The 24984-nt window shown below is 43.0% G+C and overlaps 1 protein-coding gene across 1 annotated transcript in view; it reads left to right on the plus strand.

Moving 5' to 3' along the window:
- Positions 1 to 24984, plus strand: part of LOC124556515 (baculoviral IAP repeat-containing protein 7-like) — a 104003-nt gene that overhangs the window by 18305 nt on the left and 60714 nt on the right. Inside the window, exon 3 of the mRNA XM_047130470.1 lies at positions 10922 to 11086. Within this exon, the coding sequence (XP_046986426.1) occupies positions 10922 to 11086 (165 nt within the window). The remainder of the gene's footprint in view (positions 1 to 10921; positions 11087 to 24984) is intronic.

Genomic DNA, 24984 nt, shown 5'->3' on the forward strand with positions numbered 1-24984 from the left:
GAGCATACTCGTGAAGATTTTTTACGTACCCAAACTTCACAACCATCGGTTCCTCAATCATCTAAACATCATGTTTCCAAGAAGGCTAATAAGAAACTCGGTTCCTCTCCTCCTCCGCCAAGGCGTGTGTCATCTACAGCACCACCTGGCAGTAACCGCCCTCGGCCGTCTTCTGTGTCGCCGAGGCGCACTGCTGGCGGCCGATTGCCGGTGGCAGGAGCTGCTCCTGAACAACCTATGGATCAGGATCTTCTGCCTTCGGCTGAGTGCCATTCCACGCTGTCGGTTGCAAGCTCTGAGCAGTCGTTGAGTTGAGGGCAACCTTGGTCACATTCTTCCATTTTCTGTCCACCCTATGTCCATTATCCATTGGAATATCCGCGGCATTTGAGCCAATCGGGATGAATTGACGATCCTCTTACGATCCTACTCGCCGGTCATCTTCTGTCTTCAGGAAACAAAGCTGCGTCCCCACGACCGCTTTGTTTTCCCCCATTTTCAGTCAGTCCGATTCGATCTCCCCTCTGTTGAAGGCACTCCAGCACATGGACTCATGATTCTTCTCCATGATACTCTCCATCACCCACTTAAACACTTCCCCTTAAACACTTCCTTCCAAGCAGTCGCTGTCAGTCTTTCCCTTTCTGGATACACATTCTCTCTTTGTACTGTATACATTCCATCGTCCACACCAATGGCACGAGCTGATCTCCTTCATCTTCTTGGTCAGCTTCCACCCCCCTATTTGCTGGTTGGGGTCTTCAATGCCCACCACCTGCTTTGGGGATCTCCACATCCTTGTCCACATGGCTCACTATTGCTAGACGTCTTCCACTTAGCGGATCTTGTTTGCCTCAACACTGGGGACCGTACATTTTTGTCTGCCTCCACGACAAATTTCTCTCATTTGGACCTTTCAGTCGGTACTGTTCCGCTAGCTCGGCGCTTTGAAGTGTTCACCCTTGCTGATACACACTCGAGTGACCACTTTCCATGTGTCCTTCGATTGCAGCCACAACTGCCATATACGCACCTGAGACGCTGGAAGTTTGCCCAAGCCGATTGGACACTTTTCTCGTCTCTAGCGACATTCGATGACCGTCACTTTCCTAGCGTCGATGATGAGGTCACTTATATTACAGACATTCTTACAGCTGCGGAACGTTCAATACCTCTCACCTCCGAATTGCCCCGGCCCCCCCTCCCCCCCCCCTCCCCGCCCCCCCCCCCCCCCCCCCAGTTCCTTGGTGGAACGAGGCATGCCGTGACGCAATATGTGAGCGGCGACGTGCACCTCGCGTTTTCAGACACCATCCTACTTTGGCCAACTGTATCCGCTCTAAGCAGTTCCGTGCGCGGCGCCGTCGCGTCATCCCTGATAGCAAGAAGGCAAGCTGGGACTTCTTTACCAGCTCATTTAACACCTTCACTCCCTCCTCGGAAGTTTGGACTCAGATTCGACGGTTATCAGGCGCGCCTTGTTTCTCCCTGGTCTCTGGGCTCACTGTCGTGCGTGATACATTAGTGGACCCCGTCGCAATTTCTAACTCACTGGGTCAACACTTTGCTGAGATTTCAAGCTCTTCAAATTACCCGCCAGCATTTCTCCCGAAGAAATGTGCAGCGGATGTGCGACCTCTTGCTTTCTCCTCACAAAATTGTGATAGCTACAATACTGTTTTCTCCATGCGGGAACTCCAACATGCACTCTCTTCTTCTCGCTCCTCCGCCCCAGGACCGGATGGTATCAACATTCAAATGTTGCTGCATTTATCATACCATAGTCTGCGTCACCTCCTTCGCCTTTATAATCGAATTTGGACCGACAGTACTTTCCCCAGACGATGGCGGGAAGCTATCGTCGTTCCTGTTCTGAAACCTGGAAAGGACAAGCATCTCCCCTCTAGCTATCACCCCATTTCTCTCACGAGTAGTGTATGTAAGGTTTTGGAGCGTATGGTGAATTGTCGTTTAGCTTGGTGGCTGGAGTCCTGCAGTTGACCATCTTGTTGCTCTCTCCACTTATATCATGAACAATTTTCTTCAGAAATGCCAAACAGTAGCAATATTTTTTGATCTGGAGAGAGCATATGATACCTGTTGGAGAACAGGCATCCTCCGCACGCTGTTCTCTTGGGGCTTTCGAGGTCGGCTGCCCCTTTTTCTTTGCGAATTTATGGCAGAGCGCAAATTTAAAGTGCGCGTGAACACTACTCTCTCCCGTACTTTCTCCCAAGAAAACGGGGTACCCCAGGGCTCCGTGCTAAGTGTTGTACTGTTTGCCATTGCCATAAATCCAATTATGGATTGTCTCCTTCCTGATGTCTCGGGCTCCCTCATTGTGGACGATTTTGCGATCTACTGCAGCTCTCAATTGACCAGCCTTCTTGAACGACGTCTTCAAGACTGTCTAGATCACCTCCACTCTTGGAGCATCGAAACAGGCTTCCGCCTTTCTCCCAGTAAGACTGTTTGTGTTAATTTTTGGAGTCGTACGGAGTTTCTTCCACCTTCCTTACATCTAGGACCTGTCAACCTTCCGTTTTTGGATGTCGCTAAATTCTTGGGTCTTATGTTTGACAGGAAACTGCTGGTCCTCCCACGTTTCCTATCTTTCGGCTCGCTGTCTGCAATCCCTCAACACCCTCCATGTCCTGAATGGTACCTCCTGGGGAGTGGACCGAGTGGTCCTGTTCTGCCTCTATCGCGCCTTAGTGCGCTCGAAATTGGACTACGGAAGCATAGTTTACCCCTCTGCTCCGCCGTCTATTCTTCGGCATCTCGACTATCCACCACCGTGGATTACATTTAGTGTCTGGAGCTTTTTACACCAGCCCTGTGGAAAGCCTTTATGCTGAGACTGCTGAACCTCCGCTGTCCAATTGGCGAGCAGGCCTTCTGAGTCGTTATGCTAGCCATCTGTCTTCCATGCCTGCTAATCCGGCCCATGACACTTTTTTCGACGCCACCTCTTTGGATTTAGGGTACTCCCTACTACCACTGGGAGTCCGCTTCCATCAACTGCTCCATTCTTTCCTTCCGCTTTCCTAAAACCCTCTTGACAACTTGGGGTACAGCACCGCCTTGGCTCCGTCCCCGGACATGCCTGCTCTGTGACCTTCGTCAATTTCCCAAGGCTGGTACCCCTTCACTTGTTTATCGTCGGGCATTTGCTGCTCTATGTGCACAAATGAAGGAAGCCACATTTATTTACACTGATGGCTCGAAAACATCGTTAGGTGTAGGGAGTGCCTATATTGTTGGCGACACCCCAAATCGATTTCGGCTTCCCGACCAGTGTTCGGTTTATACTGTGGAGCGTTACGCTGTTCTCCAGGCTGTCCAATATATCCGTCGCCATCAGCGGATACAGTATGTTATCTGTTCATATTCTCTCAGCTCTCTCTTCAGTCTCCAAGCTCTCTACCCTGTCCACCCTCTGGTCCACCGGATTCAGGACTGCCACCACTTGCTCCACTTGGGGGGGGGGGGGCATCTCTGTGGCGTTCCTCTGGATCCCAGGATGCATTGGTATCTGTGGAAATGAGGCGGCCGATATAGCAGCCAAGGCTGCAGTCTCTCTTCTTCAGTCAGCTATTCGCACGATTCCCTTCGCCGATCTACGGAGTGTTTTATGTCGTCGTGTTACTCTTTTATGGCATGCACATTGGTCGACACTTCCCAATAATAAATTGTGGGACGTGAAAGGTCTTCCCTGTGCTTGGACCTCTTCCTCCCGAACGTGTCGTTGGGAGGAGGTAATTTTAACTAGACTCCGGATAGGGCACTGTCTTTTTAGCCATCGACATCTTTTAAGTGGTGATCCTCCCCCACTCTGTCCCCACTGCTCTCAGCTGTGGATGGTAAGACACCTTTTACTTGAGTGCTCCTTTTTTACTCCGTTATGCGTCCGTCTCCAGCTGTCGCCTGATATATCTTCAATTTTAGCAGATGACGCGCTCAGCCGTTCGCGTTCTCAAGTTTATTAGTGCCAGTGAGATGACGTCAGTCATTTGAAGCTCTTTTTGGGGACAACCAACCCCCTTCTATAGTGGTTTTTTAAGCTTTCCTTCTATTTTTAGTTTCTCCAATTTTTTGAGTTTCGTTCCCATTTCTGCCTTTTCCTAAGCCACAGACTGGGCGCTAATGACCGTAGCAGTTTTGTGCCCTAAAACCATAACAAAAAAAAAAGACAATCAGGACTGTGGAAGACCGGTGTATTGAATATAAGTGTCACACATGCTTAAAACAGCCGAGCAAATCCGCTATTGCAGAACATTGCCTTGACACTAGTCATCCTATGGAATAAAACAACTCCGAGATTCTGTCTTGCACGTTCAGCTATTGGGATAGTGTCATTAAGGAAGCTGTTGAAATCAAACTATCAAGCAACCTTATAAACAGAGATGGTGGATTTTTTCTAACTGCTGCTTGGAATCTGGCTCTGTCTCTTATCAAAAAACACAGGGACAGATTTAGGGCTACCTCACCTGTTAAGTCACTATCGATATTTCTGATGTTGGTTATCTTTGGTTGTGTGTTGACTTTGGGGTTACTTGTTCTATGTGTGGTATTTTCCTTGTTTCTCCTCTGTGGACGGAGGTATTTAATTCCCTTGCACATTGCTTCCTCCTTGCAGTTGTTCCTTGAGAATGGCAGGGTGTGATATCGGCAGTGGTCGACGATGTCACCCGGCAGCAAACCCGTAAATTATTTCATCGTAGAATTTTCGTTTTGCGTGTTCATATTCCAGTTGCTATAGGTTTATTTACTGTCATTTTTTGTTCATACGATAGTTCACTGTTGCTATTTGATTTTACATGTTGTCATTTGGAGGTAGTGAGTGGAACTGTGGATGCCAGAAAATGGAATGTCAAGTAATGAAATCGGAACATTTCCAACTTTCTTCTGTTAATTCAATAGAGGGCTGACTGCAGAGCCCTCCAGAAACATATGCACCAGGTATGGGGATAGTGCCATTGGACAGAGCACAGCAAAAGAATAGTTTATTCATTTTGAAGAGGATCGTTTTGACATTAGTGACTCCCAAAGTTCAAGAAGACCTTCTGTGTTTGATGAAAATAGTTTACACACATGAATCTAAAATGATCAACGATAAGCCAAAATCATGAAAACCAACAGGTGGCCATATGGGCATCTCTGCTTGCTTGTCACAAATTGGCTTGGAACAATGTTGACCATCCTGCATTATTACTGATGACCAGAAATGGTATTTTCATGCTAACATAAGGGAAAGAAAGGAATGGTTGAACCCAAACAAAGCAACAACTCCCTGCACAAAGACTTGTACACATCCGCAAAAGATAATGTTACGCATCTGGTGGAACAGTGACCATGTGGTGTACTAGGAATTGCTTGCTGAGGTGTAATCATCACAGTCCTAAGACAATGGCAAAGAAGACTGTGTGAAGTGATGCTAATCAAAGATAATGCCTGCCAGCATTCTGCTAGACTGACAAACGTAATGATATAGGAGTTGGGTCTGGGAAGTCATTTGCCACCCACCTTATTCAACTCATCTTGTGCCCTCAGATTTTCACATTTTCCACTCTAGCAAACAACCTTCAAGGAACTTCCTTTCCAGCATCAGTTGAGGATATTAAACTAAATTAAGATTACAGGTACTTTCTGTGAGTCACGTGCCAAGAAGAGACAAACCTGTAATTCAGAATTTTAAGATTGTTTTCCTTAAATTTAGTGAACTGTGAAATTGCCCATAGACCAGACTAAATTAAAAAAAAAAAAAAAACCTGCCACTGCACCTTTGTTTTGGTCAGAAGAATAATTTCACTACAGGAAATATAGTTGAGGCCATGGTTTAATAGAAATTAATAACATTGCTTCTTCCCACAGTGCCATTCATAGTCTGCAGAGAGAGGTGGCAACAAGGGGCACTTACTCCCTTACACCCCCCCCCCCCCCCTTTTCCCTCTTGGAATCTCGAGTACAGAGTTTTCGTTAATTACAGAATTCTCATACACTTCTATAAGTGATTTCCCGTGATTCCTTTATACACCTCATTTTACCAGTTATGTCATTATGTGGCTGATGCGAGACAGTTCTATGGCATTAGCCATCTACAGCTATACTACACAAATCATTGGGAAGTGTATGGCAGAGGGTATGTCTCATTCTACCAGTTACTAGGGTTTCTTCCCATTCTGTTCACGTATGGAGTGCAGGAAGAATGATTGTTTGAAGACGCTGTGCCTGCAGTAATTATTCTGATCTTATATTCACAATCCCTATGTGAGTGATACGTAGGGGGTTGTAATATATTCCTAGAGTAGTCCTTTAAAGCCGGTTCATGGTACTTCGTTGATAGACATACTTGGGATGGTTTATGTCTATCTTGAAGAGTCTTTGAATTCATTCTCTGCAGTATCTCTGATTCTCCCATGGATCAAACAAACCTGTGATCATTTGTGCTGCCCTTCTCTGTATACATTCTGTATCCCCCTGTTAGTCCTATTTGGTATGGGTCCCACACACTTGAGCAATATTCTAGAACTGGCTGCATGAGTCATTTGTAAGCAATGTCCTTCGTAGTCTGATTGCAGTTCCCCAGTATTCTACTAATAAACTGAAATCTACCACCTGCTTTACCCACGACTGAGACTACGTGATCATTCCATTTCATGTGTAACATACTGAAAATGGCAATTGTAGATTCCTGGATAAATTTGTGGGGACACCCATGGCGCCATTATACGAATAAGGAACTTTAAATGAAGCATTTTAACAGCTTTTTGTAATTGCTGTGTAAATGGGAATTTACATTGCTTGAAATTTAGCTAAACTGTTTTGTATAACCGTACTCTTAACAGCTTTTAACTTTATTGGTAATGTGAATAATGAAATCGGGCAGTTTTGTAAGACAGGTACATTGAAAATGAATACCTTGATCAGAGATAACTATTTTGATGGACTATGTGTAATCAGTTTCTCTGAAAGTGCAGCAATAGAGGATGCCATTCCATTAATAGGTAAATTAGTTCTAATGGAAATCCATGGGGACAGCTTTTGCACACAACAGAAGTGTTAGTTTTATTGATTCCAAGAAGATACTTAGTATGCATAACATTTCACGTTTTTCCGTAGTGTTTCATATGCAGAGTGAGACAGTTTCTTTATGTAAATACATTGAAGTCATTTAATCAGAGTTGATAAGAGGAAAGTTTTTATCTTGGGTTCACTGTGTTCTAAATAAAACAACATAGCGGTGAGTGAAAAAGAGTGGTTAACTATGTTAAGTTATAAAAACATTTATTGTCTTTATCCCGAGAGGTACTGCATTAATGGGTGCAATTTATGGACAGTGACAACTGTAGTGGACTGCAGGGAGTAGTTTCATTACCATCTCTTTTCCATGGTGCACTGTAAATGGCTAGTTCTGATTTAGATTCTTTATTGCCTTTTACCACATGTAATGGAATAGGCGTTACAGTGATGATATGATAAAATAGCAATAATTGTATTAATGTATGTTCACAGTACATTCACAAATTAATCCTACATTAACATATTGTGCTGAATTGCAGTCATAATCTTAAAACAAATTTCTACCCAAATAGCCAAGAATTCTCTTAAACTATAAAATGCATTGTGTATTAACTAGTCATACAGCTTACTTTTAAAATTTGTGGGAGATACATTGACTGCAGAAAGTGGCAATTCATTAAACATTTTTGAGTAGTTCTCTGTGTGGAAGTAGCTTGTTTTTGTCAGCCTATGCTCAGGAAAGTCAGGACTAGTATTGTTTCAGGTGTAATGACCATGTATGTTCTCTCTGGTGCTAAACTCTGTGTGTTGTTTTTATTGTATATAGTGATGCATAGATAAATATTTTTATCACTGTCAATATTTTGATCGTAGTAAACCCTACACTGTATTTGTAGTGCCTTTTTCTGAATCAGTTGTGCATCCCTGACATGAAAAGGGTGACCCCATAGCAACAGCCCATCAGGTATGAAACTGAAGTAGTTCAAAGTAAGCTATCCTAAGATATTTCTCACCAGATCAGCTAATTTCTGTACGAGATAAGACTCCTGTGGTATCTTTGTGTGGACATGGTTAATGTGAGGTTCCCAGTTTAGCTTGGAATCAGTATGTTTTCTGAGCAGCTTAACAGAATTTGATTTTACATCTTTAGCTTGTCCCAGCTGCAAATGCCTGAGTTTTCTCGTGATGTTTTCTCGTGAAGACAGTAATTTGTTAGATTAGAACCAGTTACGTGTTAAGGAGAGATTGTCCTGTGGTTTCTGGTGTAACCTTGACGTATGTAGATATGCTGTTATTAAAGCTGTATTGTCCGTATAGCAGATAGCTGACTGAAGCACAAGATAATGTGGTGAATCATTGATTGCAACAATGAAGAATGGTTGAAGGGCAGAGCCCTGAGGCACATGAGATGTGACATTCCGCAAGGAAGAATGGCTGTTTATAATTGACGCATCTTCTCCTGTTCAGATAAGAATCTGTTACCTCTGCTGTTATGTTTATTCCACAATACTGTAGTTTGGCTAAGAAGCACTCAAATAGCACAGCTCAACAGACTGTATTATTTTCAAGTACAGTTGGTGTCTGATTAACAACTTAAAGGACTGGGGAAGTGGTTACTAAGATGTATGTGGAAAAACTGCTTCAGATATTTTGGAATAAGTTGCAGCAGTAGACACTGGTGTGAAGTTCTCAGGGAAATACTTCTCTCCTTTTTGCATATAGGTATAACTTTGAAATTTTTGTCTGGTCAGAGAAAACACAAAATTGTAGGCATTTATTCATAATAAAAGCAAGCAGTTTGCTAATAAAGTGTATTGTCCTTTTTCATCATGTTAAGTAGTTAGTAGCAGTAAATGCTTTTATTAGTCTGAAAATTTTGAAATGAAATTTACAAAATTTGTGGGTGTAAAAAGATCACAATGTATATCATGCCCTGCAGGAAGCTGATCAGAAAGTCTCTCAGTTGCTGATGTTTGGCTGGATAATTTTCGATGTTAAATCGTGTACTGCAGTAGTAAAGCATTGACCGAGCTGTTCTGGCTCAATCAGAATGTCTCAAATTTGGATAGAAGTGAATTCTTATGTAATAATATCCCAAGCAGCCTTGCACATGTTTGGAGCTCCTCCTATGTAATCTTCATAGGCAACTTGCTTTGACAAGTTTAATTTGGCTTTTATATACATATTTTTTTCTGTCAGATTTGCGGATTTGCTATTACTTTTATACGTTCTGTACAGTGAAAGAAATTTTCCCTGATACCAGCAAGGTCATCAGTGTACCATTTAAGCTTTTTAACTTTACAGTCATGAGCAAGAGTACCATTACTCAATATAGGTCTTAAAAAAATTATTTAAAAAATTTCAACATATGATTTATCTGTAATATTTATAAATGAAGTCCCAGTTTACATTTCTAAGGCAGTCTGTGGATAACTTCCTCTTTCTGAACTTTAACCCAGGTCATGCATGTCTTCTTATTTGCAACCACATAATCAGGAGACAGAAGCTGTAGTTTCTTAAATCAGTATGTCTTCAAATGGCTATTTGTATCTGATCTGGCATAATTTATTGTGGAAATTTGTCTAGGGTTTTATTTATACACAGCTGCACTTATTGGCCTTGTATCTACACTGCCAAATTTTAATAGAATGAAGTTTATTTTTGTAGTACTTAATTTGATAGAAAAATGTAGTGACAAGTAATCTGAAAAGTCGGACATAAACTAATAAATGGAAAGTAGAAATCTTGGCTGTTCAGCTTTTAATGTTGAGCAGCTCATATAACTGTTAACATTTGTGTCATTATTTGTTTCTGGATTGATGGTTAATATCATGACAGTTTACATTAAAATGCCATGGAAGTGTGCAATGGAATTAAAACACATCTTTCATTTTCTTAAATACTTCAAAATAAAACCCTTGCTAATTGTGTTTGTATGGGTGCTGAGGGCTGAATTTTCAGGAAATCCAATCCAAATTGGCCATTTGTTACTTCCCTTTCTGTGTTGTCTCCATGAGACTTGTGCAGATAAACTGTAAGCAGTAAACCATATTTGTTGTTAACTAAAATAAATGTGTGTCGGCAGCACTAGGTTAAAAGGTCAGATTCTGACACTTTGTAGTCAGTTAGGTAGGAAAGTGACTCTGTATCATCTGCATTACTAGCCATAAAGTGTTATCAGTACCATAAAATATTATCAGTAGTAGAAATTTTAGACTTAGATTTCAAAACAAAAAGACTACTTTTTGTGTAGTGAATTGTAACTGCCTAGTAAGATAAGTGCTTAGTCTTCTTATGAAAATGTTCGAACCTATCTTCAACGTAATTTTAGCAAGTTGACTGCCTGCATCAATCAGTTTGGAAATGTTTTTACTTTTTAGTTTAATGAAAGTGCAATAAAATCCAGTCAAGGAGGAAAGAATTCAACAATTTGAAGGCCAGTTTGTGCACCAGTACCACAGTGGTTATTATTAGGCAGTTCACATTATCTGTTACTACACAGCTCACCAACCAATCAAGGCAGACTTGGAATTAAACATTGGATTCAGACAGAGGACACACAGTGTAATTTACATATTGTGATTCAGGCCACAGAAAACTTAAGTGATTGCTAATTGTCTGTAGCTATTGATGGGAAAAACTTGTAAAATGCATTAATTGAAGGAAGAGGGTTTATTATTAATAAACCATTATTAGGTTATTCTTGACATGTCCTTTTAGTAATGTCTTTACTTGTCTGTGCAGGTAGCTAGCAGCTATCCATCACACTAAACTGCTTTACATGGTGCTATTTAATGCTCAGTTTGAATGTGTAGGACTTGGTTGAGGATGTTTTCATGTGGGACCTGCCTTGTATTATTTTATTACAGTTTTTACTCAGACTAGTTATTTTTTCCAGGTGGTTTGTCAGAAACTATGGAGAAGCTTGGAATTGCATATAGTTCCAAGCCCTTGTGGCCAGAGTTTGTCACAATTGATTCAAGACTGAAAACCTATGAGAATTGGCCTATTTCCATGAAACAAAAACCTGAAACACTAAGTGAAGCTGGCTTTTTTTATACAGGCAAGTAAATATGTGCAGCAGACTATACATACTTCCATGTGCACTTTACATAAATGTGCAGAAAATTGAAACCAGTGTTTGAATAATTCAGTTTCAACTAATATTACTGCCACAATATGCAGTTTACTGCCACAATATGCAGTACACTGTCTGGGAGTTACTGCAAATGTTGAGGCATTTCTGTACACTCAGCATGTCAGTGTTTTTTAGAGGAAAGAATGTATGTAGTTAATCAGCAGTTATCATACTTTATAGTGCTGACTCTGTTTCATGTTGCCTCCTGATACAGAGCATTAAATTTTTTTGCAGCTTTTGTTAGGTATGATGTGAAAAAAATTATTGTGGACTGTGATTTTAAAGGTATAAATATTGTTCCTAGTCATTTGTGTGTTATTTTTAAGGGATGTAAAATTTGGTGAAAATAGTGTTAAAAATACCTAGAAGTGCTATTTTGTAAGGGAAGGGCTGTGAGTAAGCAAGGTGTGTGCTGTTCATTGGACATTATGAATTTTTGCTTACATATAATTATTTAAAATATCTTCTAAGCTGCATGGAGACACTAGTCACTTCAGCTGTAACTGCCTTCTGATCTCTGTTTCCTACATGTATGGTGATCAAATTACAAAGTGCAGTGTTTGGGCAGAAGGTGGTCTTTTAGCCAATCTTCCTAAATCTTTCTGGTGTTGGTGCACAAATTTTTCACAACTACAATAACAGTAAGCGGTTGTGGAACTCCACTATTTGAGACAGATTGGTTACCAGTCAAAATTTTGTGGCAGGATGCCATTGTTCTTAGGTACAATCCTAAATCTTCATGGAATATTAAGAATACTTTGATGTAATGGAAAGTTACAGTATTGTTAGTCTGGAACTTGCTTAACTATACACCTATATGTCATGAGTTGTGTAACAAATAGTAATTGTGTTCTGTCAGAATTTTCATATTTCTGTAAATCATTTGACTGAAGAAAATTATCCTATTATTGAGTGGCTTGCCATTGCTAGTGTCACTTTTAAATAATTACTGTTTCAAAGGCTTGCTTTAGTATAGTGTGAAGTTTCTGCCGTGAATAAGTTTAATAAATAATTCTCTTTTCTTTTTTGAGCTCGGGCTCTGGAGAGGTAAACACACAATAGAAGGATGCAGTGAATTTTTAATACAGGCAGTCTTACCTGTGTACAGCTGAGGATTTGTTTGACAAACTCCTATTTGCAGGTATCACCTTGCAATGGTTACAGAATTTTCAGGATAAACTGTTAGCAGATGTACTGTGCAGCAAGACCACTGGGTCAAGATTGCTTGGAGCTGTATTGGCCTTGACCTGTGGTTCAAATATATCCTTAGAGGACAGCTTTGAATTATTAGTCAGTTCTTCCATGGGGAGTATAGTTCCACCAGAGGTAAATATCTTGTCACACTACCCTATTTGGGCAGATCTACCACCAAAGACTGAAAAGTATAAAATTATTTACGATAGCCATCAACAGCAACTCTTCAGGGATGATTTTTGTGATGTTTTGCAGCTATACAAATGTAACAGGGCAGCTGCAGTTAATCAGCAGAAGTCTGGAAGAATAGGCTGAAAACTGGTTTTAGGTTTTTAGTGTGAAAGTTCTAAATTTTAATGAGACATGTTTTGCTGTTAACGAACTGCAGTATAGTGGTGGCACTATTTCAAATCTTATTGAATATGAGATGTTTCTGGGCCTTGTCTGTGACAAGATGTTAATATAGTTAAAACACCTAAAAGACATGAAGACAAAGTGCATAAAATTGCTGAAAATTGTGAAAAATCTCAGCACAAACATGGGACACTAACAGGTCTTCATATTGTTGTTCAGTTTACTATATCATCTTTACCTGTCCCAAAAATGCTGCTAGATGTCATTGCATTAAGTTGCCTGACTCAGTAAATTCTTTTTTAATTGTGTTATTGCAGGTTTGTAATGGCAGAATAAGGGTGGTTCAATCTATTTGCACATCCTTACTCGTAAAATTTATGAATGAGTGTCGTGCAGTGACCAGAACTTAATGCTGTGTGTGTTCATTCTGAGAGATGAGACGTTTACAGGATTAATCAGTGAGAGATAACATGTGCGCAAGAAACACTAAGTGAAAGATACAAATCCAGGTGATTCAGACACAGATCAATAATTTCCAAGATCTTATGTAAGAGCTATGAGAAAATTGAACACATCATAGTTGGTTAGGATTTCAGGGTAAAGCTTCCCATCTCTTTTGTGTTCTCGCTGTACTAAATTTTACTGACCAACCATCTGATCAGTGATCATTGTGGTTAATTTTCTAGCTAGTGCTTTATTTGTGAACAATGCTTCCTGCATGTTACATGACTTGTTTCATAAACAGTTTTGGTGTCTAGAAATAAAGAAGCACAGCATCACAGTCTCAGTTGACACCTCTTGGCAATGGTTATCTAGTTTAGCTGAAATACCATAAAATTAAATTTGTTCCAAATGTACTCATGAAACATAGAATGTGTTATGTAGTTTCTCATAAGATGAATAGTGTATTGCATGCCAGTTAGGAAGCCTTCAAAGCAAAGGCAGGTTACTTTCACCATCCTTCACAAAATGAAAAGGTGCTCATTTGACAATGATCAGCTGCTAAGCATAAAAAGAATTTATATTGGTTGGTTGGTAAGTTGGTGGAAATATTTGAATTCTTCAATCAGGTGAAGCCAATGGCCAAGATTTGTTTCTTGCGTGTTTGTTCAGGCAATAAACATTAGGTGGCAGCATTTACTGGATTCTGTATTGCTGAAAATGTTGTAGCAGTGCTAATTTAAATTGGTCATACTTGATAAACCTTATTGTTTCAAAACTATGAAATACTCATAAACAAGGATGAAACTTGACATTTCCAATTTTTAGTGAGTGAGGGTGACTCAGCAATTTCTAAGTGGTGGTCTGAAATGCATTGATACCACATAAGTATGGTGGTGGTGTACATAATCTCCATATATTAAGTGGTTGGAGAGTGAGGCCTAATATCCATTGTGCAAAGCTTACTATAAACAAAGGACTTACATTTACTCAGTGAATACATAAAATGTGCAGACTTCATACAAATAAAATATTGATGACTTTCTCATGCTAATTTAGTCAATGAATCCCAAAAAGTTTAACGGAATTAGTCATTGGCATCATTTAAACTAGAGGAAATATTTACACTTACGATTAACAGGCAATTCATAGATTCCTATGTGCTAGCTATTTGAAGAAGATTACTGATTTGCTTTTATGTTCATTATCTCCATTGTGTGTGTGTGTGCGCGCGCGTGCTAATCGTGAGTCAAGTCATTCATGCATATTATGACGAGTAAAGGACCGAATGTGGAATGTCGTGGCATACCCAGTGATACATTCATACAGAACATTTGATCTCGTTGTTGAACTGAAGAGCTAATGTATCACTCATGTATGATCTGATTAGAGTTGTGAGCCTGTATCTGGCTGACAAATGTGTTACCAAGTTCCACGACATAGCATTAACAGATAATCTCTCTTCAGATGAGGGTGGTGTGAATGTACTGTTTTTGATTTTCACTGACAGATTGGGCCTGAAACCATGCTGATTGTCGGTTAGAATGATGATTAGATGTTGGCAGATTTAGAGCTGCAATCAGTATTATACTAATTTTGAAAGAGCGGGTATGAGATAAGTTGGGCGGTAATTAAAAGCATGTGATGGTCACATTTTTCGGTAGAGGTGTAACAGCTGTCATTTCCAAAGATGAAGGGGAATGACCTCTAGCAAATGCCCAATTAATCCATGACTTAGTAGAGATTGTATATAGCCACATCTTTATAAAAGAAAAGATGGAGAAACTATAAATACCCTCTATTTTTGAGTGATATAATTTGCTGTTGGAATATGCATGACCTCCATTTTACTGCAGAAACTAATTGCTCAGTGTTGGAAGTTCTTAGCATGATTTGAGCACTAAATTTGATCATTTATGGCATTGTTCAGTTGCAACATTATTCTGAATGAATGTGACAAGCATATGGGGTAGTAAAAAGGTTTCAATTATTTTTTTGGAAAATCAGTCGCCATGAAATTTGGTGTTGGACCTTCACATACTCATCCTTGCAAGTAACAAGATATTTCATAGAACCCCTTTCCCCATAGCTTTGAATTTGTCTCCATAATCCTATAACTAATTAAATTCCAAGTGGTACATGCAAATTTACAGATGCAGGGGAGGTAGGCTCCTGTGTCCTTGAAGCCAAAAATTTTTTAGACTTCAAAGTATTTGTCCATGCTTTGCAGAAAAGCTCAACAAATTCCCATTTATATGGTGTTCTCAGATTACTTCTTTGCCATTGAATTAAATAGATACTCAAACTGTCTTTGAATGCATTAAAGCTATGCTATACTAGAAGTTACAGCTGGCCAGTTGTGTCATAGCAGTTTTATGACAGCAACTTTCTTGTTCTTTTTTAATTACTGTGCTATCTAAATAACTGAGGTGACCATCCAACAAGAAAAGTAAAGGCCTCTTTTTGCAGTAGCACAGAAGTGACTGAAGTAGCTTGAAAATTTTGATACCATGAAACCTTGAACTTCATGAATAATATGTGTCGCTTAAATAAAGGATCTGCCAAAAATAAGTCTTGTCCGAAGTCCATATGTTCGTTCATCTCTTTGATGTCCACCTCTTCCAATACAATATTTCTCCTAGTTTATTGTAAAAAAAATCATAAATGATAAAGGGATCACCTGTAGTTCTTTTACCATTCAGTTAAAGACCTTCAGATTTCAACATCAGTGAATCGCGCAAACAGAAATTTCTGAACCATTTTGCAGAAAGATTGCCATATTAAGAAAGAATGGTCAAACAATTTCGTTCGACAGTCCTGAAGAATGACCATAACTTCAGCTCTTGTCAGTGGAAATACCCATTTAGCAAGTGTCTTAATGTGGGCACACATAGTTATTTTCTCTTGGTAAGTTGTCAAGTCTGTCTTACTGCCTTGCACACCTGAGTGGGTCTGCCCCAGGCAGCTCGCCACTCTTTGGCAGGTTTGTGCTTGGCTACAATGGGGCCCCAGCCTTTGCAGCATTTTTTCCCTTCTGTGCTGTATGTCTATCATCTTGCTATATCCCCCCACCCTCCCTTGGGGAACATGTCTGGGGTGTTCTTCAGAATGTTCTGCATTCTATTGCTGAAATATGAAGTCTCACCTTTGTTTCTCGTGCCCTTTCCCTTTCTTTGTTTCCCTTCTCCTCTCATTCCTACACTTCAGTATTTGAGGATCCTCTTTTTTTTCCTGTGCACTCCTGAAGGTCGGCCCATGTGTCTTGACACGTAACAGATGACTTGGTAACGTATAATTCCCAGCCCCAGGTTTACAGATAGGGTTTGCATGTACCCCCTGGTGCAGACCAGGCCCAGGGAGGGGTGACTGCCTGAGCTGTAACCTTCCTAAATTGTCGATTGGTCCCTCCATCAGGTGTTCAGGTGGTGTGACCTGAGGTGTGAACAATTACCTAAGGTGCGTGGGTCCCCTTGTGAAGGGGCCTCCAGTTGGAAGGAGCATGCTATAGGAGACATTGGTAGTTATGGGGGATTTCCTCACAATGAGTCAATCATCTTCCCACTCAACTTCTACAAAACGTAAGTGGAACAAAGCTAATGATTCAAAGTCCCTTCCTGCTGCACCATGGTTCCTCGTGGTTTCACGTACTGAAGACGGTCAGACCTTCGCCACGGTAAATCAGTTTATTATTCAGAAAGGTGTAGATGCAGTTGCTGGCCCTGTGAAATCGTGCTCTCGTTTACAGAATGCCACTTTGCTTTTGGAGGCCATTTCTGATTCTCAAGTGCAACAACTGTTTGCTGCCTCGCTTCTCCATGGTTACCCTATTTGTGTCAATGCCGACAGAACTTTGAACTCATCCCGTGGTGTAATTTACACCAGGCTGCTCGACAGCCTACCTGAGACTGAAATACAATCTTACCTCTCTGATCAGGGTGTCATTGCTGTTCATCGTGTAATGAAAAAGGTAGATTCCTCCTTAGTGCCCATCCGTACTCTTTCTCACCTTCGATAGAGCAGGCTATGAAATTATCACCATCTGGCCATACATTCTGAACCCGATGTGCTGCTACTAGTGTCATCTTTTTAACCACACTAGAACGTCTTGTCGACACCCAGCCAACTGTCACCTGTGGTAGGAAATGTGTACGAGGGCAATTGTCCCACTCCTTCGCCCCACTGTATCAACTGCAATGGCAGCCATGCTGCTGCCTCTTAGGAGTGTCCTGTTAAAGAGATCTCGGTAAAGGAAAAGGTGCTTTATCCAGTTGCTCGTAAGTCGCTGGCTAGTCTCAAACCCTGTGTTCTCCCGTCTGGTACCTATAGTTCTGTTCTTGTTACCCCTCGCTCCGTTATGGACATGGTCACGCAGACATGTGACCTCCAATTCAGCTTTGAGGTCGCAAAATCACCCAGTGTCAAGGTAGCATCAACATCCCCCATCTGTCCAGCAGTGCAACAAGCCATCAAACTCCTGCCTCAACGGGTGAAACCACCAGCTACACAACTGGTAGGCCAGAAAGGGCAGGAGGAGTACTCCCATGAAGACTTTCTCCGTCCCTCCAGCCAAACAACACAAGAGTCTTCATCTGCCGGAAAGGCTCAAAGAAGTCCTCCAAAGACAAACAGTCTTCTACTTCGCCACCTCAGAGATCCTCTTGGATGGTGTTGGCATGTGATACCTTAGCCCGGCCTGCCTCCGTGTCGCCGGTGCACACCGACCGTTTTTCGGCGCTGGACTCCACAAACCGACCGCACAAACAAGCAGATGCTTCTGTGGACCCCATGGAGCAGGATCCTCCTGCTTCTGTGCCCTGTAGTAGTGCCTCTTCCCCAGCTGTCACTCGGCAGCCGCCGAGGTGACATCCCCACGTCTCTTCAATATGACTCTCCTCCAATGGAATGTTAGTGGCCTTCGGTCCCACAAAGAGGATTTACGGCTGCTTTTAGTGTTGCAGCATCCCCTTGTACTCTGCCTTCAGGAAACAAAATTGCGCCATCACGACCACTTTGAGCTTTCACATTTCTTACTGATTCGTTTTGACGTTTCCCCTGAGATCGGCATTCCCTCTCAAGGAGTCGTCATGCTGCTCATACAAGATGACAGTCATAGTCAAGCCATTTTGCTGACTACAAATTTTAAAGCTGTGGCAGTTTGCCTTTTCCTTCCCTACTTAACTTTTTCCCCTGTACTATGTCCCTACATCATTTGCTGTCACAAGGGCAGACTTCCTTAAAGTTACTGGGCAGCTACCTCACCCACTTTTGCTACTTGGTGACTTTAATGCACATCATCCCATTTGGGGTTCCCCCAGGACGTGTCAGAGGTGCCCTCTTGGCTGACCTTAACCAACTTAACCTCTTCTGCCTTAACACTGGAGCACCCACTTTCCTTTCAGACTCCTCGCACGCTTATTCCCATGTGGACCTATCCTTTTGTACTGCCCAACTTGCCCATAATCTAGAGTGGTCTGTTCTTTCTGACAACTACTCAAGCGGCCATTTCCCATGTGCTCTCTGTATGCTGACTCCTACCCCATCTGCATGCACACTGAAATGGCAGCTTACTAAGACTGACTGGCAGCTTTACTTCTCCCTGGCGACCTTCGAAGAACAAGAATTCCCCAGTTGTGATGACCAGGTGGACTGTCACCAACATTATCCTTACAGCTGCAGAATGTTACATTCCTCGCACTCCCTCTTTACCATGTTGTCTCCCAGTCCCTAGGTGGACGAGGCATGCCATGATGCAATTCGTGCACGGAGACGTGCTCTCCATGTTTTTAACCAACACCCTATGCTGGAAAACTGCATTCATTATAAACAGATGCATGCAAAATGTCAGTGTTCTTTGGCATTGCAAAAGGGCTAGCTGGATTTCATTCACTACTTCTTGTAACAGTTCCACACCTTCCTCTATCTCGTGGGCCAACCTCCAACGGCTCTCTGGAACCATGATCCATTCCCCAATTTCCAGCCTGACAGTAACTGACAATGCTATCTCCAACACCTTGGGCCGCAATTGTGCAGAAGTTTCAAGCTCTTCCCACTATCATCCTGCCTTCATTCATCGGAAACAAATGGAGGCAGCTTGGGCGATACCCTTCTCTTCTCAGAATCGTGAGTGCTACAGTGCTGCCATAACTATGAGGGAGCTTGGTCACACTCTGTTCATCCTGATCCTCCGCCTCAAGGCAAGATGCCATCCATATTGCAATGTTGCAACACCTTTCTCCTGTGGGCAAGCACTTTCTGCTTCACATGTACAACCGCATCTGGGCTGAGGGCACCTTTCCTGGATGCTGGTGTGAAGCCACAGTCATACCCATACTTAAGCCCGGTAAGGACAAAAACCTTCCTTCTAGCTACTGCCTTCTCTCTTACCAGCTGCATTTGCAAGGTGATGGAACGTAAGATTCATGCTCGGCTGGTGTGGTGGCTCGAGTCTCGCCATTTACTAACCAATGCACAGTGTGGATTTTGAGCGCGGCATTCTGCAGTTGATCGTCTCTCTACTTTGTCCACCCATGTTGTGAATGGTTATCTGCAGAAATCGCATATTGGGGCTGTATTTTTCGATTTGGAGAAGGCCTAAGACACCTGCTGGAGAACTGGTACCCTCCGTACTCCTTCAGGGTGTATATGACCCGGGAAATCTGGGAAAAACCCGGGAGTTTTTTCATCCGGGAGGAAACCAGGAAAAACCCGGGAATTTTTCAGAATTCTGAGAATTTTTCATTTTTTAGGTTTCAGTTAAATTTTTGTAATTTTGACTGCGGAATTAATTCTCTAGTAAAGAGTGTTATTGTATCGTGCTACTGGAAAATGATACTGCAGCAATAAAATATAAATGAGAGGGAAAAAAATAAAACTTTAGTGGCAAGGGAAGTGTGCAATTTAAAACGACAAAAAACCATGCACGCACAAGCGTCTGCAAATAGCAAAAATATGTCAAAGGCCGTAGGACGCAGACTGTAATTCTTCGTAACATTGAACTGCTTGCTATGAGTACGACGTCACAACTGTTCACATTAGGTTCATTTGACCAGTTGCCAGCAGTCTGTTGCGCATGCACATTTGACTCGCATATAAGCAGTACCTTCTCCCGCTACTTGAAGTTTGGCTGTTAGCTGTATCGGTAGTAGCAGCAAGCAGCCAGATGCAAATGAGAAAAATTTTTCTCGCGCACCCTGGCTGCCAAATTCACGCTTGCACAGAGTTGTCCGAGTTGTAGTGGGGAGGGGGTTAACCTCCACGTGACCTGTGTTTACGTTAAGTGATTTCACTGCTTATCTTCGTGTACAGCTCCCACGTCAAATGAAAACAAAACAGATTTCTGTGGCCGGGAGCTATTAAGTGAATTAAAGTACATTCACATAATTATGGAGGCCAAAAATATATTATTAATTTCAGTTTTCTGATTTTATTTTATTTCCAAGTTAGTAGCAGTCAAGCATTAATCGCCTTGCAGAACAGTGAAGTTATTTTTGCAAGTTTGCTGAAGAAATTTGGCTTTATTAATCTTTCTGCTGAGGCAATCATTTTATCTGAAACGAAGTGTTTCATTCTACAGTATTAGCTAGTTACAACTGTTCGCTGAATTTCAAGTGCACGTTATCATCTGCCATATATGGCATTATGCCATAATAAAGAACCAAAAATGAGATCGTAGAGTACTGGTACTCCAAGAAAATTTACATCCCAAAAACCAACCTGAAAAGCTTAATATCAGATGGGACGTACTTCATTGTGAATCTGGAAAAAGCCAATTTGCACCTAAAGCCGAATTATGCATTTTAGTATGGTTTACGAAATTCCGATGCTCTTTGAAGTATCCTCTGATGCCCTGTTTCTTTTATGGTGTAATGTAAGCTCTCTTAGTGCTTTATACACACAAACATATGGGCTTCCTACACCGCTACAGTTGCACACGCACAATAATGCTTGTTTTCTGGCACTCTCTGGCAACTGTTAGATCGAACCTATTTCTAACAGTCTCCGGACAGTATTGCGAACGGTGGTTAGAAAAGCATTACTTTCAAAGTAAATTTCTTTTTACGTAAGATGAATTATGTTACGTGTGAGAAAGTGGAATGGATATCTAAATCACAGATCGTTCGAAACTGAACAGTTCGAGGACCAGCCACTTACAAGAATTTCGAGCAGAGACATTTATGTCATAATTTTAAATTTACTGGCACATTTGTGTGATGTATCTTAAAGTATAACACATGCAAAAAAAGTTCAGTATTACATGTGAAAGCTTAATCTTAGAGACTAATATTATATGTGAAAGCTTAGCTTTTCTTGTAGATATACGGTACTGTGTACATTAATGTAAACCGTTAACTTTTCCTCTTGTGTGTTCGCGCTATGTAACCAGTGATCTTGCTGTTGGCTGACTATAACACGTGTCCTATGCTCTGAATAGCTGCTGTCATCGGCTCAAGAGATCTCGTGTCTTGAGATATGACTCGCTTACAAAAGGACATCGAAACCTTGGTTTCAACGCTCCAGAAACTAACGCGCTGTGTTTGGTGCAATTCAAATTTATACTTTCGTAATACGAAAATATGCAGCGTATATGTTGCTGCAAATCAAAGGTATCTCCAAAACTTCTCTGCCCTGTCCCCCCCCCCCCCCCCCCTCCCCCCGGAAGTTCTACGCGGTTGTATAAAACGTTAACCATTCAAAGGAATGATAAGTTTTACAGTTCCGAGGGAAAATCTACGGAAAACCTACTGTCATTTAGCACAGCAAAAGTGTATTTTCACCCGGGAAAAAGCATATTTTTAAACGGGATATCTGGGAATTATTTTTCCTAGTCCCCGTATACACCCTGTCCTTACACGTGGGGCTTCCGTGGGCATCTGCCCTGTTTTCTTCGGGAATTTTTACAAGACTGGGTCAATTTGACGAGACTGGGTTTTCAAGTTTCTGTGTGTGTGTGTGTGTGTGTGTGTGTGTGTGTTTTCTGCCTTGTCAGACACCATTTATCCAGGAAAATGGTGTGCTTAGGGTTCCGTTCTGAGCGCTACCCTCTTTATCACCATTAAACCTATAATGGCCTGTCTCCTGCTGAACATCTTTGGCTCTGTTTTTTGTAGACAATTTTGCCATCTATTGCAGTTCTCCACAGACCCGTCTCGCTGATTGCTGTCTTCAGCGCTGTCTTGATCGTCTTTACTCCTGGAGCATCGACAATGGCTTTCGCTTAACTCCCCCCTACCCACCCCAGATTTCTCCCACCATCTCTACATCTTGGGCCTTATGCCCTTCCAGTCGTTGAAACTATGAAATTTCTGGGGCTCATGCTTGATAGGAAACTTAGGAAACTCTTGGTCCTCCCATGTGTCTTACCTGGCAGTCCGCTGTACACAGTCCTTCAATCTCGTAAGTGTCCTCAATGGTACTTAATGACATCCGTTGGCCCATGGGCACCTTTTACACCAGCCAGGTTGAGACCTTGTATGCTGAAGCTGCTGAACTACCACTCTCCTACCGCCGTAACTTCCTCCTCAGCAGGTATGCATGCTGTTTTTCTGCCATGCGTGGCCCCCCCTTCTTTGATGATTCCTTTGATTGTCAATATGGGGCTCGTCCCTCTTCTTTTACCTCCTGGAGTCAGCTTTCGGCAGCTTAAACTTCACACTACCTGCAACTTTACCAGTTGGTGTGAACCCTTCACCACCTTGGCTTCGTGAAGTGGCCCATGTTAACCTTGGCCTTCGTTCGCTTCCTAAGGACACTTCTCCAGCCTCAGTCTATCGCCTCCAGTTTCGTGACGTTCGCACGGAACTTTGCGATAGTACCTTTGTATATACTGATGGCTCTAGGACTGATTGTGGGGTCGGGTGTGCCTTCATCATTGGCACCTGCGTCTTTCAATATCAGCTTGCGGCACACTCCTGACTATTTACAGCTGAGCTCTTCGCCTTGTAGCAGGCCATGGAGTACATCCGGCATCACAGCCTTTCCAATTGTGTCCTCTGCTCAGACTCACTCAGTGCCCTCCAAAGTCTATTTGCGCTGTACACTGCTCATTCCTTAGTGCAGCGGGTCTAGGAAAATAGTCACTTGCTCACTCTTCATGGAGCCAGTGTCATGTTTCTGTGGGTCCCTGGTGATGTCAGCATGCCAGAAAACGAGGCTGTTGACGCTGCTGCCAAGGCTGCAGTCCTCCTACCTCAGCCCACGAGTACCTATATTTGATGTTGCCGTTTTTTCAGGTGGTAGTGTCCCTTTTGGCATCGCCAATGGTCCTCCCTTCATGGGAATAAGGTTTCGTGTTTTAAGCCTCTCCCAGCACCTTGGACGACCTCCTCTCGGCCCTCCTGCTGTGATGACATTATTTTAACTCGACCGCGCATTGGGCACTGTCTTTTTAGCCATCGTCATTTGCTAAATGACGCTCCCCCACCACTTTGTACACATTGCACCCAAATTTTAACTGTCCTCCACTTCCTGCTAGAATGTCGCTTTTTTAACAATCTACATTCCATCTTGGGTTTTGCCATTTGATTTATCAGCTGCTCTAGTGAATGAATTACACGTGGGAACCAAAACTATACGGCAAAGGCCATTTAATTTTTAGTTTTGGACTTCAATTTCTGTATGGTGTTTTTGGCTATTTTCCACGTGCCTGGTTTTAGCTGTGTCCTAGTCCCTCCATTGGGACTGACATGTCATTTAACTCCACTCTGTTATTGTGCCATAGTTTTGACTTGGATGTGAATAACTCCAGTTGTTTTCTGAGCCGAAAAGAAAAGAAAAGAAAAGAAAAGAAGTAAGAAAAAAAATCTGACTGGGTTTGTCCATTTTGTATTTCAGTGCTACCTGACAAAGTGAAGCTTGGTATTTCACCTGTTATTATTTCTGCAGCAATATCTTCTTCAATGTTTGGCGTTTAATTTTTCTCATATGAAGGTGTCATAGTATGCCTGTAACCAATACATATCTATAAAAGAGATTAAAGAGGAATAACACTCAAAACTTCAAGGTGTGTCCTCGGTGGCTGATGCACTTCGTGTGGACGGTGCAAGTCTCAGACTGTACTGTAGATTCAGTGAAGGGGCTCTGAGTTATAAACTGCCAGGTGGTATCTGCCTTCCCCCCCTGCCATCCGGCCCCCCTCCCCCCTGCCATCCGGCCCCCCTCCCCCCTGCCATCCGGCCCCCCTCCCCCCTGCCATCCGGCCCCCCTCCCCCCTGCCATCCGGCCCCCCTCCCCCCTGCCATCCGGCCCCCCTCCCCCCTGCCATCCGGCCCCCCTCCCCCCTGCCATCCGGCCCCCCTCCCCCCTGCCATCCGGCCCCCCTCCCCCCTGCCATCCGGCCCCCCATCCCCCCTGCCATCCGGCCCCCCTCCCCCCTGCCATCCGGCCCCCCTCCCCCCTGCCATCCGGCCCCCCTCCCCCCTGCCATCCGGCCCCCCTCCCCCCTGCCATCCGGCCCCCCTCCCCCCTGCCATCCGGCCCCCCTCCCCCCTGCCATCCGGCCCCCCTCCCCCCTGCCATCCGGCCCCCCTCCCCCCTGCCATCCGGCCCCCCTCCCCCCTGCCATCCGGCCCCCCTCCCCCCTGCCATCCGGCCCCCCTCCCCCCTGCCATCCGGCCCCCCTCCCCCCTGCCATCCGGCCCCCCTCCCCCCTGCCATCCGGCCCCCCTCCCCCCTGCCATCCGGCCCCCCTCCCCCCTGCCATCCGGCCCCCCTCCCCCCTGCCATCCGGCCCCCCTCCCCCTGCGGGTTCGGGGGCAAGAATAGGCCCGCGGTATTCCTGCCTGTCGTAAGAGGCGACTAAAAGGAGTCTCAAATGTTTTGGCCTTAATGTGATGGTC

The sequence above is a fragment of the Schistocerca americana genome, chromosome X (genome assembly GCF_021461395.2).
Source record: "Schistocerca americana isolate TAMUIC-IGC-003095 chromosome X, iqSchAmer2.1, whole genome shotgun sequence".
NCBI classification, from domain to species: Eukaryota; Metazoa; Arthropoda; class Insecta; order Orthoptera; family Acrididae; genus Schistocerca; species Schistocerca americana.